Source organism: Atractosteus spatula, chromosome 3 (assembly GCF_055471065.1).
Source record: "Atractosteus spatula isolate fAtrSpa1 chromosome 3, fAtrSpa1.hap1, whole genome shotgun sequence".
Classification (NCBI taxonomy): domain Eukaryota; kingdom Metazoa; phylum Chordata; class Actinopteri; order Semionotiformes; family Lepisosteidae; genus Atractosteus; species Atractosteus spatula.
The window spans coordinates 2,396,557-2,411,603 of record NC_142708.1 but is presented as its reverse complement, the minus strand read 5'-3'; the positions used below and the strand labels follow the sequence as shown (position 1 = coordinate 2,411,603).

General features: G+C 41.1%; 1 protein-coding gene across 2 annotated transcripts in view; it reads right to left on the bottom strand.

Moving 5' to 3' along the window:
* arb2a (ARB2 cotranscriptional regulator A) overlaps window positions 1-15,047 on the bottom strand; it is a 185,845-nt gene that overhangs the window by 160,189 nt on the left and 10,609 nt on the right. For both annotated transcript variants that reach the window (XM_088911644.1, XM_088911645.1), the window contains exon 4: window positions 8,744-8,844. In XM_088911644.1, coding sequence (XP_088767770.1) covers window positions 8,744-8,844 — 101 coding nt within the window. The remainder of the gene's footprint in view (window positions 1-8,743; window positions 8,845-15,047) is intronic.

Genomic DNA, 15,047 nt, shown 5'->3' with positions numbered 1-15,047 from the left:
TTTTATTGTGCAGAGTCTTCTTTAGTTGAGAAAGGTGTCTTGGGACAAAGTAGGAAAAAAAATGCAAGCCTTCAATACAGGTATGTATCAATAGTCCCATACAGAATAACTATTGTGGCAACATCCTAAGATGTAACAAGTTTGTGGAGTGACGAGAGTGAATTGATTTGAAAGATCAATATTCTGTACAGTAACAATAGAGGCAATTCCATCACAAAATGCAACAAGACAAAATAGCACTGTGGTGTTATTATGTATTCTGCTTTTACGCTACCCTGATGTGCAATGATTGTTGGGTAGCAGCACTGTTAAACCATTGAACAAAGACAATGATCAGCACAGAAGTAGAAAATGGTGTGTACTTTATTTGCAACAGTAACTTTAGTAGGTTAGGGAGATCCTGTTATTTTATTTCTGTTCAACTAAACAATTTTAATGAGCATAAGCAATACAATATAACAGAAACAATTGGTTAAAGTATACATTATATGTGCATGCTATCATAAAATGCATCTTATCCCGAAATGCTCTTCTATAGGTCAAAGTGGTCAATGAACAATTCTTCATGTTAGACTATATAACGATTTCATAAAATTAAAAATAATAATTTTAATTCTAGCCAAAACATCTGGACAGTTATTGGGCATGCCGAGATTCCCAAACCACTGAACTCTCGTTGCAGACAGACTCATAATTCAGGAGTTCTACCAGCACAAAAAGTTACATAGCCCTAAGATTAAATTTCCGCTCCTGTCATGCCTGCTTATTGGAAGCAGATTTAATCCTTCATGCCCACATTAATGAAGTACAAAACATTCCCGCATGGATTATGCCGAATCAGTTGTTTTGTGTTAAATTAATCCTTCCCATGAGGATGAAATGTTTTTGTTTCCTGTTATTTGTTTTGTTTCCGCAGCCAAGATCGACATTTCCACCACGCGGCTCAGAGCCCTGGAGCGCAAGCCTGACGACCGGGCTGCAGGTTCTGTGAGCACACCGGTCCCGGGTTCCTCGACAGACACTGGCTTCAAGAGTTCACACAACAAGGCGACGCTTATTATTTCTTCAACGTAGTTCGAGAGAATGTGAGGGACGCTGGCGAACCCCCTAGGCTTGCGTTTCTGAAACGGAACAGTTTCGTGAAAATAAGACGCTTAACCACCCAGCAAGGTGCTGTACAGTGGAAAAGCAAGTCCACCAGGGTCACCTCTCCGCCTGCACTAGCGCCCAGCACAGGCCCCTGCATGCTGACATGCCTGCCCAGGACGACAGCTCCAAGAGCAGAAGAGAAATAAGACCCAACCTAAACGTTTGTGAAGCATAATGTCAATCGTCAGAAAAAGTTAAAAAAAAAAAAACAGCCATCTGGCCAGCTCCTACTTCATTAAAATATTCTCAGTATTGTCACTCCGCAGATGCATTAAAAAAACCTTCATTTATTAACAGGCTAATATACTTCCATCTGGATTAGATCAGACACTCGTCACCTATGTATAAGAAATATCACTTACAGTGATAATGACACTATCTATGAGCCCTACAAGCACTGTCATGTCACTGACGAACCCCCTCCCTCCTCACACTCGCCTCAGAGGACCTAGCGGGGCTCAGCGATGCAGATCACATCTTCTCCCCCACCGAGACTCAGCTCGGGAACGTTTCCGCAAACACTTGTGGTACATCTGACACCGGCAACTTCAGGCGGTCTGACTGAAAAGCGAGGCGCGCTTTACAGTGTTATTTCGTTCGCACCAGCTCCCCTTAGGGTCGACGTTGAAATTGCATTAGGGGTGAACTATGCACTCCGAGCTTCACAGAACACCCGCGTTATTCAATCAGAGCGCGCGCTGCAATCATGATGGTATGGAGCGACTACTGTTTTAGCGTTATTATTTGTCAGGTAACTCCTGCACTGTTTGCCTATTAAATCCTGCGGGGAAACGAACATTGAAGATGACAACACAACAGACTGGCATGTGAAGCTGACGCTACAGTACCCTCACACAAACGGCAGGTACCTCTTTGCTACAGCCCAATGGACTGGGCCTCAATTTTTCTCCTAAATACTCAGAGCTCTTCGTTTATGGTGTTTATTTACCAGACCCCTTTAATTTGTAATAAGCAGTCGCAGAGTCTACACGAGATCCCAATCTGGAGAAAAGTGTCCCTTGCTAAGACTGAAATACAAGGTAAGTGGGGCTTTGTGATAAGTGATCAGCCTGGCCTGTTAACACTGATGAGGGCCAAACACGCAGTGGCTGAGATGTGAAGCTGGCTGGGACCTTGTCCCCGAATTTGCAGTTTTAGTGTTGATGACTGGAACACAGGATTGGCTTATGGTAAGTTTAAAAGTATGTCAAGTGATTAAAAATAACAGCAATGAAGCACGCCATGAACAGGCTTGCAAATTAAACAACTCATTGCAACCAGGCTATTGCTGCTGAAATACTGCAGTAAACTGGTAAACTGCTAGACTTCTAGTGCTATTCACTCAGGCGAGGGACAGAGGAACTGGACAGGACATTCCGATTTTAAGCTCAGCCAGCACATAAGTTCAGCTATTTGCCAGGCGACAGAGATCCTTCTACCGATCGCAAGCTCTGCCGAGCGAAAAAGGATGCAGAAAATTTTTTACCTGTCATTGAATCAGTGCAGCACTAACAGAAACTACACAATACATGCTGTCAATGTTTTTTGTGTCTTTTTAACTCAATTTAAGTAAATTTATTTTGGAATACAGAGCTTGTGTCCAGCTGACTCGGCTATTTACGTTGCATTTTTCCCAAATTTGCACCTCTGCAATTTTGGGGTGTGAGTTCTTTTTTTTCCATTTTGTCTTTTTAACAACTATGCTTTGATCGCCTTCAGCAGTAGTTGTGCTCTGTTTGTACCATGACAGCATCAACAATGTAAAATCAAAACAAAAATTAAAATGTAGAAACAAATTTTCTTTTAATTACTTGCCAGCTCACTGGGCGCAAGGCTTCTTAGCCATGGCTCTGGAATAGAATTGAAAAGGCACACCTATCATACAGTCCAAGAAGAGCAATCATTATTTCCTCATTCAAAGAACTACTAGCCTGACACGTCAAGGATACACATTGTTCTAAACACCGCAAGGCTTTCTCTACATTAATGCAAAAAGATTCCAAGAAACAAACTGTGTAACCATGAAACTAAAGATTCTACACTAATATGCAACTGCATCAGCAATTTTAGATTCAAGAATATAAAATATATTGGCCTGAAAACAACTTTTGTTGTTCTGCAAAAACATGTACAGTGTGATCCCCCTCCATACTGTTTTCATGTCACCAAGTTTACTGGCTTGACAACAATGAAACTCCAACAATCCGTGAGGTTTATATATCCTCCCCTATTGATCAGATCCAAATTCTGTTCTTCACAAAATTAGAGAGAGAAGTAACTTATGATCTACTCTGAGCTGCCAAAGCATGCTCTTGACAAGCCATTCTATATATTAACTCAGTGAGCATGCATGCTAAGCACACTCTCTAAACCGAAATGGTCACCTGCTCTTCTGTTCTTTATATATCGGTTCTGGCCGAAATATTCATCCTGTTTAGAAAAGATGCAGCCACAAGTTGAAGATCTTTTACTCTAGTACGTTAATGAAGCTGCAGTGCATCAATTGCTACCCTCAGTTTTATTGATTTGTTTACTTTCAGAAAAGTACACTTTCTTACCCTACTTTTTTTTACCACACGGTGCTATCTTTGCGATCGTGCACTGTAGCAGAAAGACGCAACAGTGCTGGAGCTGTATATGCATCTATTCGCACTCAAGGCAGTCAAAAGCCCTGCATCAGATCAGAGTATTTATATCTAAATGGTGACATCTACACCAGTATGTGTGTTCCAACATCCGATTCTCTTTTCAAACAACCACGCACTCTGGTCTCAGCGGGGCAGAGACATGGCTATACCAGTATGTGCTTTCTGAGAAAAGTGTCCTTCTAGATTCTGAGCAAAATAACTGTCAATTGAGTCCTGATACTTCATTTTTCAAAAGCTTCCAGGCAACCTTGCCATTTGATATAGGTCGTGGATAACTCATATACTGTATACAGCAAGTATCACTAACCACTGCCAACCCCATCTCGGGCAGTTCTGGCTTTCAGTTCCAGAGGTCTGGAAGAGGAGATAAAAGAGAATTCAGCTTTCTTCTCATTAAAGAATTACTCCTGGACATCCTGAGCTTATTTGAATTCTGGACATTTTAACCCCATCTGTAATTCAAGTGTGGTTTGGTGATAAACACGATTCGCCCAAGCAGAAAATACAGCCCCCCACTGCTGCAAAAGAAGAATCAGGGTCCCTCCTGCATAGCAATCTTCAGATAAAAACCCCTAAAAAAACATCCTTTCTTTGAACTTCAAAGCGCAGACATAACAATTCTAGCACATAGCAGGACATCTTAAAAATACAACACAACATCAAATCAGAAATGTCTGTATGATTAATTAATCCACAATGTACTGCTGAGATTCTACCTGAAGGTAAGACTCACTCCATGAACTGCAGTGATCCAAACCTATCACTCTTGGGCACCATTTACTCTTATGGAGCAACGGAGAAAACTACTGGTGCTGCATCTTTTAAAAGCACTTCATACAGGAAAACCCTGTCTACAAAAAATTCTCCCATGCTTCTTTACCCCCGTTTTAAATAAGCCTTGATATCGAGACAACCAAAAGGAGTTCAAGTGAAAATCAATAGTGCCAAATCTATTAATAATGCCAAAAAGTGTGTCACAAAAAGGTGATTATTACAGTTTGGTAATTTTAGTGAAGAAAATCAATGATTGGCTTTTCCATTTAGAGCAAATCACAACCTAGAAAAAACAATCATCAAATATATAGTAAAATATATCATTTTAAATCAAACAATATTACTTACAGTACAGCTTAGCTTCATTAGTTTCTATAAGCTTTTGGCCTTCACTGTTAAGTGTGGAAGTGATGTTTACTGCTGATGCCCACAGATCAACAAAGACTTTCTGTCAATGCAGCACAGAAATAGGGAAACAAACTAGGAAACTGAAACCTAAGTAAAGATACAGAAGTTACAAACTAAATGTACAGAACTATACAATTTACTCACTAATTTCTTGCATTCCCATAAAGTGATATTGTACTTTGCAATTCAAATCAATTTTCCCCCAAAAGACATCTTGCTTCCTTCTGCTTTTAGTGTTATAAACGAATTTAAAAGCTAACAAAATTCTGTTCATAAAGTATGAGTAACTAACCATTTTGACAATACACGCAACTTCTTCATAGTAACTCAGTTAATGTTTAAAATAGGTCCCTTTTATATTCCAGTATACTGAAGAAACAGCACATCCTGCAATTATGTCAAGATACTACCATCTTGAAGCGCAATCCACAGAAAGCTCTTTATTTTAAAGATTGCATATTTCTGGATAGGCTGGTTGGCAGTCTGATTGATTGATTAAATGCTGAAAAGCACAAAGAAGTGTGTAACAGTAGGGTGGCTATTTTTGGTATGATAAATATCCCATTCTGGCTTTTAACTTCAATCTCTTTGCACACACTTGCATTAGATTAGTTACTTAAAGGTTTGTTGACAACTGCAGTGAGGCAATGCAGAGTTTGTTTTTTTTACACTTAACGGGAGAATTCCTGGTCCACAATGTCCCAAGCCTGCAGCACTGGGGCTCTATGGTCTATCTGTGTGGAGTCTGCAAGTTCTCCCCGTGTTCAGGTGGGTTTCCTCCAGATGCCCCGGTTTCGACCCACAGTCCGTAGACATACAGATAGGTTGATTGTAAGAAAAACTGGGCCTGGTGTGAGTGTGTCTGCCCTACGAGAGACTGGCGTCCCATCCAGGGTGTGTCCTGCCTTGTGCCTGTTGTTTGCCGGGAGAGGCTCCGGCTCCCCCCGCGACCCTGAATTGGATGAAGCAGTGAGAAAATGGATGGAGGAAAATTTTCAAAAGATTGGTACCTTTCAACAATAAGATCCCGTAGATGTTTTGTCAGCTCCTTGCAGACCATGGCTATCCCAGTAGGATGCAACCGCGAAAGTTTCAAGGAAATCCTACAGGAACAGCTGATTTTTATTTGGGGTTAATCAGAATCACGTTCTTTGATGGCAGGTGCATGCAACTTACTTTCGGACATGATTTTGAATGTGATTGGTTAACTCTGAAAACAGCTACAGCTTACATTACATTATAACAGGGTGTGCACACTTGTGCAACCAGAGTGTTGTAATTTCAATTACTTTTCCTAATAATTATCTATTTGTTTTTCTCTTGAATTTTGTTGGTTGCAAGGTCACATTAAAGATGGAAAAATGTCTGACATGATTTATCTTGATTTTTCAATAAGGGTGTGTAGACTTTTTATATCCACTGTAGCTAACCTAGCAGCCATCGTGTGTTACATTGCTTAGGCTATATGTTAATAAAAACCAGGTAATGGAATTTTGTAATGTTTTCCTTGGAGATTGTTAGATGCAGATTTTTCATCGATTCCTTGTTAATGAGGTAACACATTAAAACTCACAAGGACTGTAGAAGTGAGGTGCAGGAGGAATACTTTCGAGGTTTTCTGCAATTCTGCAAATGAAAGACTAAGGAGAGAAGCCCCTTCTGCTGACTGCTTCTGATCCCATCACCACTAAAACCATACAAGCAGTTTCACGTTTCATACCCTAACACATCTTTTATCACCATGAACCTGCACCCAAGCCCTAAACCAACAACCTTCCATTATCAACTATGAAACACGACGGAAAAGACACACTTTAAAACTATGTGGAGGCACTTCAAAACTGAGAACAGGGGCCACTTCTGTTGGGCAAAGGGTGGAAGGAGCCTGGATAGCCAGCTATGATGCCATGAAGTTGAAGCTGAAACGCTGGCTCCTTTCAAGAAACAGCTGGGTGAGACTCTTGGATCAATGAACTACTAACTACCAAACGGGCTCGACGAGCCGAATGGTCCCCTCCGTCTGTAAGCCTGTATCACCGTGGTTTTATGAAAATACCAAACAGCAGACCTTCCTCAGCAAGCAATCTACAATCCTCCAAGTCATCGTCAAAACCAGGCCAAGTGACACAAGGACAGCACCTCGCGTGTTCAAGTTGAGAGTCGGGGCATAGGTTACTGAAAACAGGAAGCACTTATTCGCATGATGAGACCTGGGCACCGGAAACAAACCACCCATTCTTGAAATCTTCAAGTTCACTCTCCGGGATCCTTCAAGTTTCCCCAAGATCTGCATGCTCCGTGAACTAATGTGCTCAAATGAAAACTTATATGTTTAATATAATTAATCTTTATGTCAGTTTTTCATTAATACCATGTTGATCTAATCTTACCTTCTCACATACTGTATAGAAAATGTAGTTTGCTATTGCAGTTAAAATTCTTCTCTGAAGTGTAAGAGGACCAGGGGAATGGTCATTTATAACCGGTATTTCCGGAACGAAACACTTAATATACTCGATATAGACCTGAGCAAGATGGCCGCCAAGGAGAACCAGCTGACCCGTTGTTGGAAAAGGCCTATGCAGCAAAACAATGAGACACAGGTGAGCTACATCAGGAAACAGAATATAAATGCCCCAGAAGCGGTGAGCCAGTGTGGAAGCCGATAAGGAGGAAGAAGAGGATTAGGATTGTGGTTCAAAGGATTAAGGAACAACGGACTACGGTTTATGGATTACGACTTGGTTATGGTACAGATTTATGTGGACATACGAACTTTGGAATTTGGATTGTTTAAGGTTACTGGAGACGGATTACAGATCGGAATTGGAAAACATACGGACAAAGAAACGGAGAAGATCAGTGTGGTGTGAGTAACATCCCTTTTAAACCTGCTTTTCCCCTGGTGACACCACAGAAGGCATACTAAGATCTTTCAACCCCAAGGATGTGTTTAAGCTGTCCTGGTGAGAGATGACATATACCTACTGGTACTCAAATGAGCACATTTACTCTGGATTAAAGCTTCAGTTAAGCTTAGTGCAAAACAGAGTTTACTGGCCCATGTTCTATACGAACTACACAGAGAAAGAAAAACGGATGTTCAGCGTGAAAACAACCGTGAGCATGCTGGACAGGGTACCAAGGCACATAAATGCTGCAGTTTTAAAGGAGAGATATGAAGATTTGACAAGATAAGTCCTGAAAACTGGAACTGTCCTCATTTGCAACATTATGTATTTAAAATGCATAACTACAACAATACAAGCTGGAATATACTTTTCTAACCCTTAGCCCCTACTTGCTAGTTAAATAATACTGGCATAGAGCAGTTAATTGTAATTGTAATCCCCAATTAAGGGTAATGATCTGGATTACAAACAGCAACCACAGACCATAAGTGATGACATGATTGAGGAATTTGTCAGAATTTGAATTTGAAGACATTGTGTTTCGTACAGTTCGCTGCCATATCTCAGAAAAAGTATGCATTTACTGTATGTGCTTGTGAGTGAGTTTAACACATACAGTACAAAAATCTAATTATAAAGCTATTAAAATTAGGAAACAGAAAGATCAAAATCATGATCAAAGTTCTCAGGCAATCTATTTTAGGACTTGTTTTTATTCAGTGAGATTCTACTTTTTAATTAAGTGAAAAAAAAGCCTTAAAACTCAGGATGTTAAAATAAATAGAAAGTGTTGTTTAGTACAGAAGATGAATGCTTAATGCTTAAATAAAAAAAACAAAACAAATAAGTTACCTCTCCAAGAGCCTCATATCGCTTTTGGTTCCATCTGTGCAGGTCCTCTCGATAATTGAACACAAACGGCTCTCCAGTTTTGATGTGCCTTAACTGCCCCTCTAAACAAAAAAAAAAACGAACAACAAATATTTAAAGCTCCAATACGTTATCAAAAAAGAGCACAGTCCCACACAGAAAAACAAAACGGGACAGCACTCAAATCTGACTGTGGCTCCACAAAGCAGCTGGTGGGACTGCCAGGTAAGACTCCCACAGAAGTGCTGCGATCTCACACACCAGAAGACTAAGACAGCAACGGTGAGGAGATCGAAATAAAAGCTTATTGCTCACTTCTTGCTTCAAAGCATCTTATAGCCGATAAATCTATATTTCATGACAAAATCAGTCTTCGCACTTTTAAAAGGAAGCAAAGAGACGTCTGTTTGAAACAGGGCCATGGTCTCTTACCCTGCCTTCAGAACAGCTCTGCTTCTTTCAAAGGTGGAAATATAACACCAGCAAGACATTGTCCCTTAACGTGACCAAAGGCAACGTGTCTTGTACAGTTGTGCACAACTATAGTTAAGCAACTCTAAAACCAATCTAGACGCCCAGACATGGAAAAAATACCACTGACTTCTATTCAACGAGATAGTGAAAAATCACACCAGATAAGTGTGCACAAAATCTGCACACTTATCTGTAATCTATAATCAAATTTGTTTTTTTAAAAACAGCTGCTCCTCATCCTTAAACTAATTCTGATCACTGAGCTCAGTGCAGCATTTCTGCTGGCAGTCTTCTCTGTATGTTGGAATTCATAACTAAAATTAATAAATATAAAATTAATAAACGCTGTTTAGGTTTGACCTTGAACCCAATTGCAAGCCATGAAGGCCTTTTATTCTGCATCCTTGATTTCAAGCAATTAAAACATTTTTTGGCCTGAATAACGGCTACATGCCACAAAGGACTTCAAACCATTTCCAATCACAACTTAAGTTTCCTTCTGGGCAGCTGCCAAGCATGGCTCAGACAACTGCCTTGGCTTGCAAATTCTGCACATTTCTACTAGATCCACTTGAGATCTAGTTCAGCACTGGGATGCCAATGAAAAGGACAACAGTGTTTTTCCCGCAGTTCTGAATCATCTTGGCAGGTCGTGGAGGTATGGTTTCAGCGAGCACTGATCAGCTATATTCTGGCAATATCACAAAATGTCGTCGTTTTCTACGCTACACTGTGCAGGACAAAGAAAAACACGACAGCAATACTGGTAAATTATGCCTGAGATTACCTGAAATAAGGATAGGAAGGTTTTGTGATTCTGTGTCTCACCTGATAGCTATGACTTGAGGCAGCACATAGTTTCAACATAAACTCTTTGAACTCGTATATTGTTCTATACTCGCTAGAATGTCAAGCTTCATTAACGCAACCACAATCTTTATTCCCACAGGCTAATCTCCTATCAGTGCCACATATTTTATAACCAACATTTGCATTCCAAAATGCAACAACTGGCTTGGACTGCGTATGTGTGTGCCTTTGTCACTATCTCACCCAGGTCAGGCACGGGAAGAAAACACAGGTGAATGGAGGGATTCAGAATCTATACCACTCAAACTTAAAGAGAAAAAACATACAGTGGCTATCAAAAGTATTCACCCCCCTTGGGCCTTTTCACATTTTACTGTTACAATATAGAATCACAATGCATTTGGGATCTTTTACCATTGATCAACACAAAACACATTATAATGTCAAAGTGAAAACAAAATCTGAAAACAGATCCTCCTAAATTAATTATAAATATAAAACAAAAAATAAGCAGTTCAGGTAGGCAGAAGCGTCTGCAGGCGTAGTCTGCAGGCGTAGTCTGCAAAGAAACAAGTAATACGTTTATTCCATGCTGAAAAGAGAAGAGAGAAAACACAACGTTTTGAGTGTGGAGCCTTCTGCAGGTGTGAGAAAGACAGGGCAGACAGCAGAGATGAGATCGCACAGGAGAACAAAAGCCGGGAGAGGGGAGGAGGCAGGAACAGGGGAGAGGCAGAGTGACCAATCAAGTGGTGCGAGGTCGAGAGAGGTGAGGAGAGGTAGTCGAAACCTGCAAATGAAGAGAGAGAATTAGAGGAAAACAAGCTGAGAGAAGGGGGAAGGTGTGAACCAAGTTTCAGGATAACTTTAGTTCCTGAAGTCTTTCTGCTATAAGAGTTAAGAAACCCTTTTAGGGGGGAGGGGTTTCAGTGTGATCATGGCCGTCGGAGGTGAAGTGAGAAGCTATGGGCTTGGAGGAATCTTTCATTCTCACAGCCCTGATGTGTTCTCTGAAGCGGTCTCCTAGTCTCTTTCCTGTTTCCCCGATTTAGATAGCTGGGCATTTCCTGCAGGAGATACAGTAAATGGTGTTGGTGGAGGTACAAGATGTCATCTGAGTGATCCGGAATTGTCCTGAGGGGCCTTGAGTGAGTGTGGTGCTAGATGTGTGCTTGCAGGTGATGCAGCGAGCCCTGTTGCAGGGGAAAGTACCTGGTGTGGATTGGTTGCTGAGGGCGGTCAAGGGAGCTGTGAACAAGAAGGTTACGTAGATCACATGGTCGGTGATATGAGATAATGGGGTGGTAAGAAAAGAGGGCCCCAATGGAGGGATCATCCTGTAGGATGGAAAATAAGCGATTACGTAAGTAATCTTCTTTTAGTATAACACACCTAAGTGGGCTCTGGTGCAACCAACCAAATGTCTTTACCAGTCACATCATTTGTTGGATGGGGTCCACCATTTTGCAATCAGGGTGTTTCACATGCTTCAGGATAAGTATAACTGAACACGTCTCTGGGAGGTCCCACGGTTTATTATTACAGCTCCTAACAAAAGTTACATCATGAAGACAAAGGAACTTTCACAGCAAGTCATGGAGAGGGTTACTGAAAAGCTCCAGTCAGGGGAAGGGTATAAGAAAATTTCCCAGGCATTACATTATATCCCCCAAAGCACAATAAAGTCCATTCTGAAGAAATGTAGACAATATGGCACAACTGTGAAACAGAGTGTCCTCAAAAACGGAGTGTCCGTGTGAGAAGAGCACTAGTCAGGGAGGCCATCAAGAGGCCTGTGACACTTCTGAAGGAGTTACAGTCTTCCATGGGTGAGATGGGAGAAACCAGTCAAAGGACTATGACTGGTCAGAAACAAAAAAACTATACGTAGAAAGAAAGCGGTTCATAAAATGATGGATAATGTCATCTTATTTGCCAAACCGCTTTATACCACACGTTGTGGCAGGAAGCCGGAGCCTACCCGGCCAGCAACGAGCGCAAGGCAGGGTACACCCTGGACAGGACGCCAGTCCATCGCAGGGCCAGCGCAAGCCAATCATACATGGGGACTACTTAGAGGCTGGACACCGGCCCCTAAATTCTTAGTTAGTCTTAGTCATCCCGGACACTGGGATAACTCCCTACTCTTATAGAGAAATCCCCGGAGATCTTTAATGACCAGTGAGAGTCAGGACCTCGGTTTAAAGTCTCATCTGAAAGACGGCGCCCACTACAGTATAGTGTCCCGTAGACACCATACAGACTGCAGGGAGAGCGCCCCCCACTGGTCCCACTCACACCACTTCCAGCAGCAACCATAGCTTCCCGGGAGGTCTCCCATCCAGGTACTGACCAGGCTCAACCCTGCTGAGCTCCAGTGGGTAGCCTTTTGAGAGCTGCAGGGTGCTGTAGCTGCTGGCCATGATGGATAATTTATATATTTATATTGTTTTTATATTTATATATCCATCCGTTTTCTAACCACTTTATCTAATTCAGGGCTGCTGGGGTTGCCTATCCTGGCAAACAACGTGCCCAAGGTGGGACACACCCTGGATGGGATGCCAGTCCACTGCAAGGCACACACAGACACACACTCGCACCAGGAATAATTTCCTCAGAAGCCAATGAACCTGCCAGAATGCTTTTGAACTGTGAAAGGACACCGAAGAACCTGGAGGAAACCCGTGCAAACACAGGAACAAACTCCACAAGCCAAATTGCACCCCTGGTCCAAAACTGAACCCAGGAAGCAGTAGGTATCTCATGTAAGTAGAATATAAATAAGTATTTTTGGATTCACAACTGGTTTATCTATAGAACACAAAGAGCACAATGATAAGGGGGGCTCAAATTAGGGTGACGTGATTACCTGAGTACCACAGGGTCCTGTATTGGGACCACTGCTCTTCTTAATTGCTAACACAGAAACAGCAGAGCCCATTGAGCCTTTAAAAAAGAAGAAAAGGTCCACGCGACCTTCACTCAGCTGATTCTTGCTGCTGTACATCCTCTCAGCTCATCTCCACTCTGTGTCTGACAGGGCCATTTGTCGCCTCTATGCTCTGGGACACCATCCCAAAAGAAATCAGAGACTCGCCGCATAAGATATTTTAAGTCCAATAATTCACATGATACCCTGGAAATGTATCTTGTACACAAAGACCTTTTGTGAGTTTTTTATATTCTGTATCTGCATTGTTTTTACCCATCTTTATTGTGTAATGTGCTTTTTAAATACTGTAAAATGCATTGAGGTGACTATATAAACTAAAGTTTATTACAATAATACATGATTTATTACTTACAGTAGCAAAATACCAGATAAAAGCAATTAAAAAATGTAATGTTTGATTCCAAATCCTTTTGTTTTAATGAAAAATCCATTGCACGTTAGGCAGGAATGATACACTGCTCAAGCGGTACAGATCATTAATGGAGAGCTTCCAATGGCAATAATGTACTCTGTTGTGATTTTTACCTTTGACTTCACCTGCTTCATGTTCTGCTCTGGTAGGGATCCAAAAATGAATCACTTTTGAAGAGCTGTATCTTGTGATCGGGGATGTCTCCCAGGCCTCATTTTTTAAACTGGAGCCATCTCTCCGAAAGGCAAAACATGCATGGAAATTTCTAACAAAATCAAAGAAGGTCAAAGCGATGGATTGCATTCGGTGTGACCTCACTTCTTCGTAAAACAGAAGTATGTGCATTATGTGTTGTTTTATTATTAGAACAAATGCCTTTAGAAGTCAAATAAAAAAAACTGCACCAGCAAAACGTAAGAATGCAATTGGGATTCTTCTGCCCCAGGCAAAGAATTTCCCAAGGCCCCCTTCAGCACCCAAGGTTAAACTATCTGCTGCATGCAGGCAGCACTCCAAGGTTAGACACACAAGAGATCTTGCTCAGCTCCAACCTGGAGAGAACATGCAAGCCGAAATGGAGGTGAAATTCGTCTGAACAGTTTACAGACCAGACATGAAGGCATTCTATTTTTCAAGGTAAAGTTATCTGGCATCTCTGTGCTGTAATCTAGCCCCACTTTAGCTAACCCTTCTATTTCCAACACCATTTCATTTCCTTCGGGGCAAGACAACTTACCTGTGTGTTCAGATGAGCTGTTGTATATCAATGTGATCTGTGCTATGCTTATTTCATTGTGACACTAAACAAGCACAAATGTGCAACAGCAAGCTGAGCTTAAAAAGTTTTAAATTGACTCAGCCTGAAGGGTTGGTACATTCTGAATTATTCTGCAACAGCAAAAAACCAAAACAGACTGAAGATGAAAGATTTTTAAACACTTTAAAATGTATCACTTATCCCTGGTAACCAAGCAATAAGTTACCATTTGCTTGCTAAATAAAAATTACACTATTTGCTTTTATCATTAGCAGTTCAACAAAATATAATGTTAAAAGCTTGTTTTGAGTCAGTTTCATTCCTTAGAGATACAGAAAAAATTGGCTTGAAAATGGCAAGTGAACTGAACTACCTAGAAGAAATAAATTATGCATTCATAGAGGGGGAAACCGAAATCTTTTCAACAGCAATGCCTAAGAGAAGGAAGCTGAAATTATGATAAAACTGAAAATGCACTGAAAGTTCAGCTCCACCGCCTTTACAACACAGCCTCTCTGAGGAATTTGCTTCCCTAACTTTTTTTTTCTTTTCACAATAATTAGCGTGCTGTTCTAATTTTTTAGCTTAATTAGGTGTACATAACCTTGGATTTCCAGTAATGAAAAAGCTGAGGGCTATTGTGATGAAGCCGTCAGCTTTCTGATTAAAATAAGATGTCTCCATGAAATATGTTTTTCATTTAAAAAAACTTGCTATTTAAATACCGCAGCTCTTATCTCTTGTTCCTCTTCCAGTCACAAGCAGACGTCTGCTCTACGCTACTGTGAAAAGCACTACAGTCTTAACATTTAAAACTGCAGATACAGCAGCAACTAGTGCTTTTAAAAGGTGCAGAACAGCATTTTCTAATACTGAA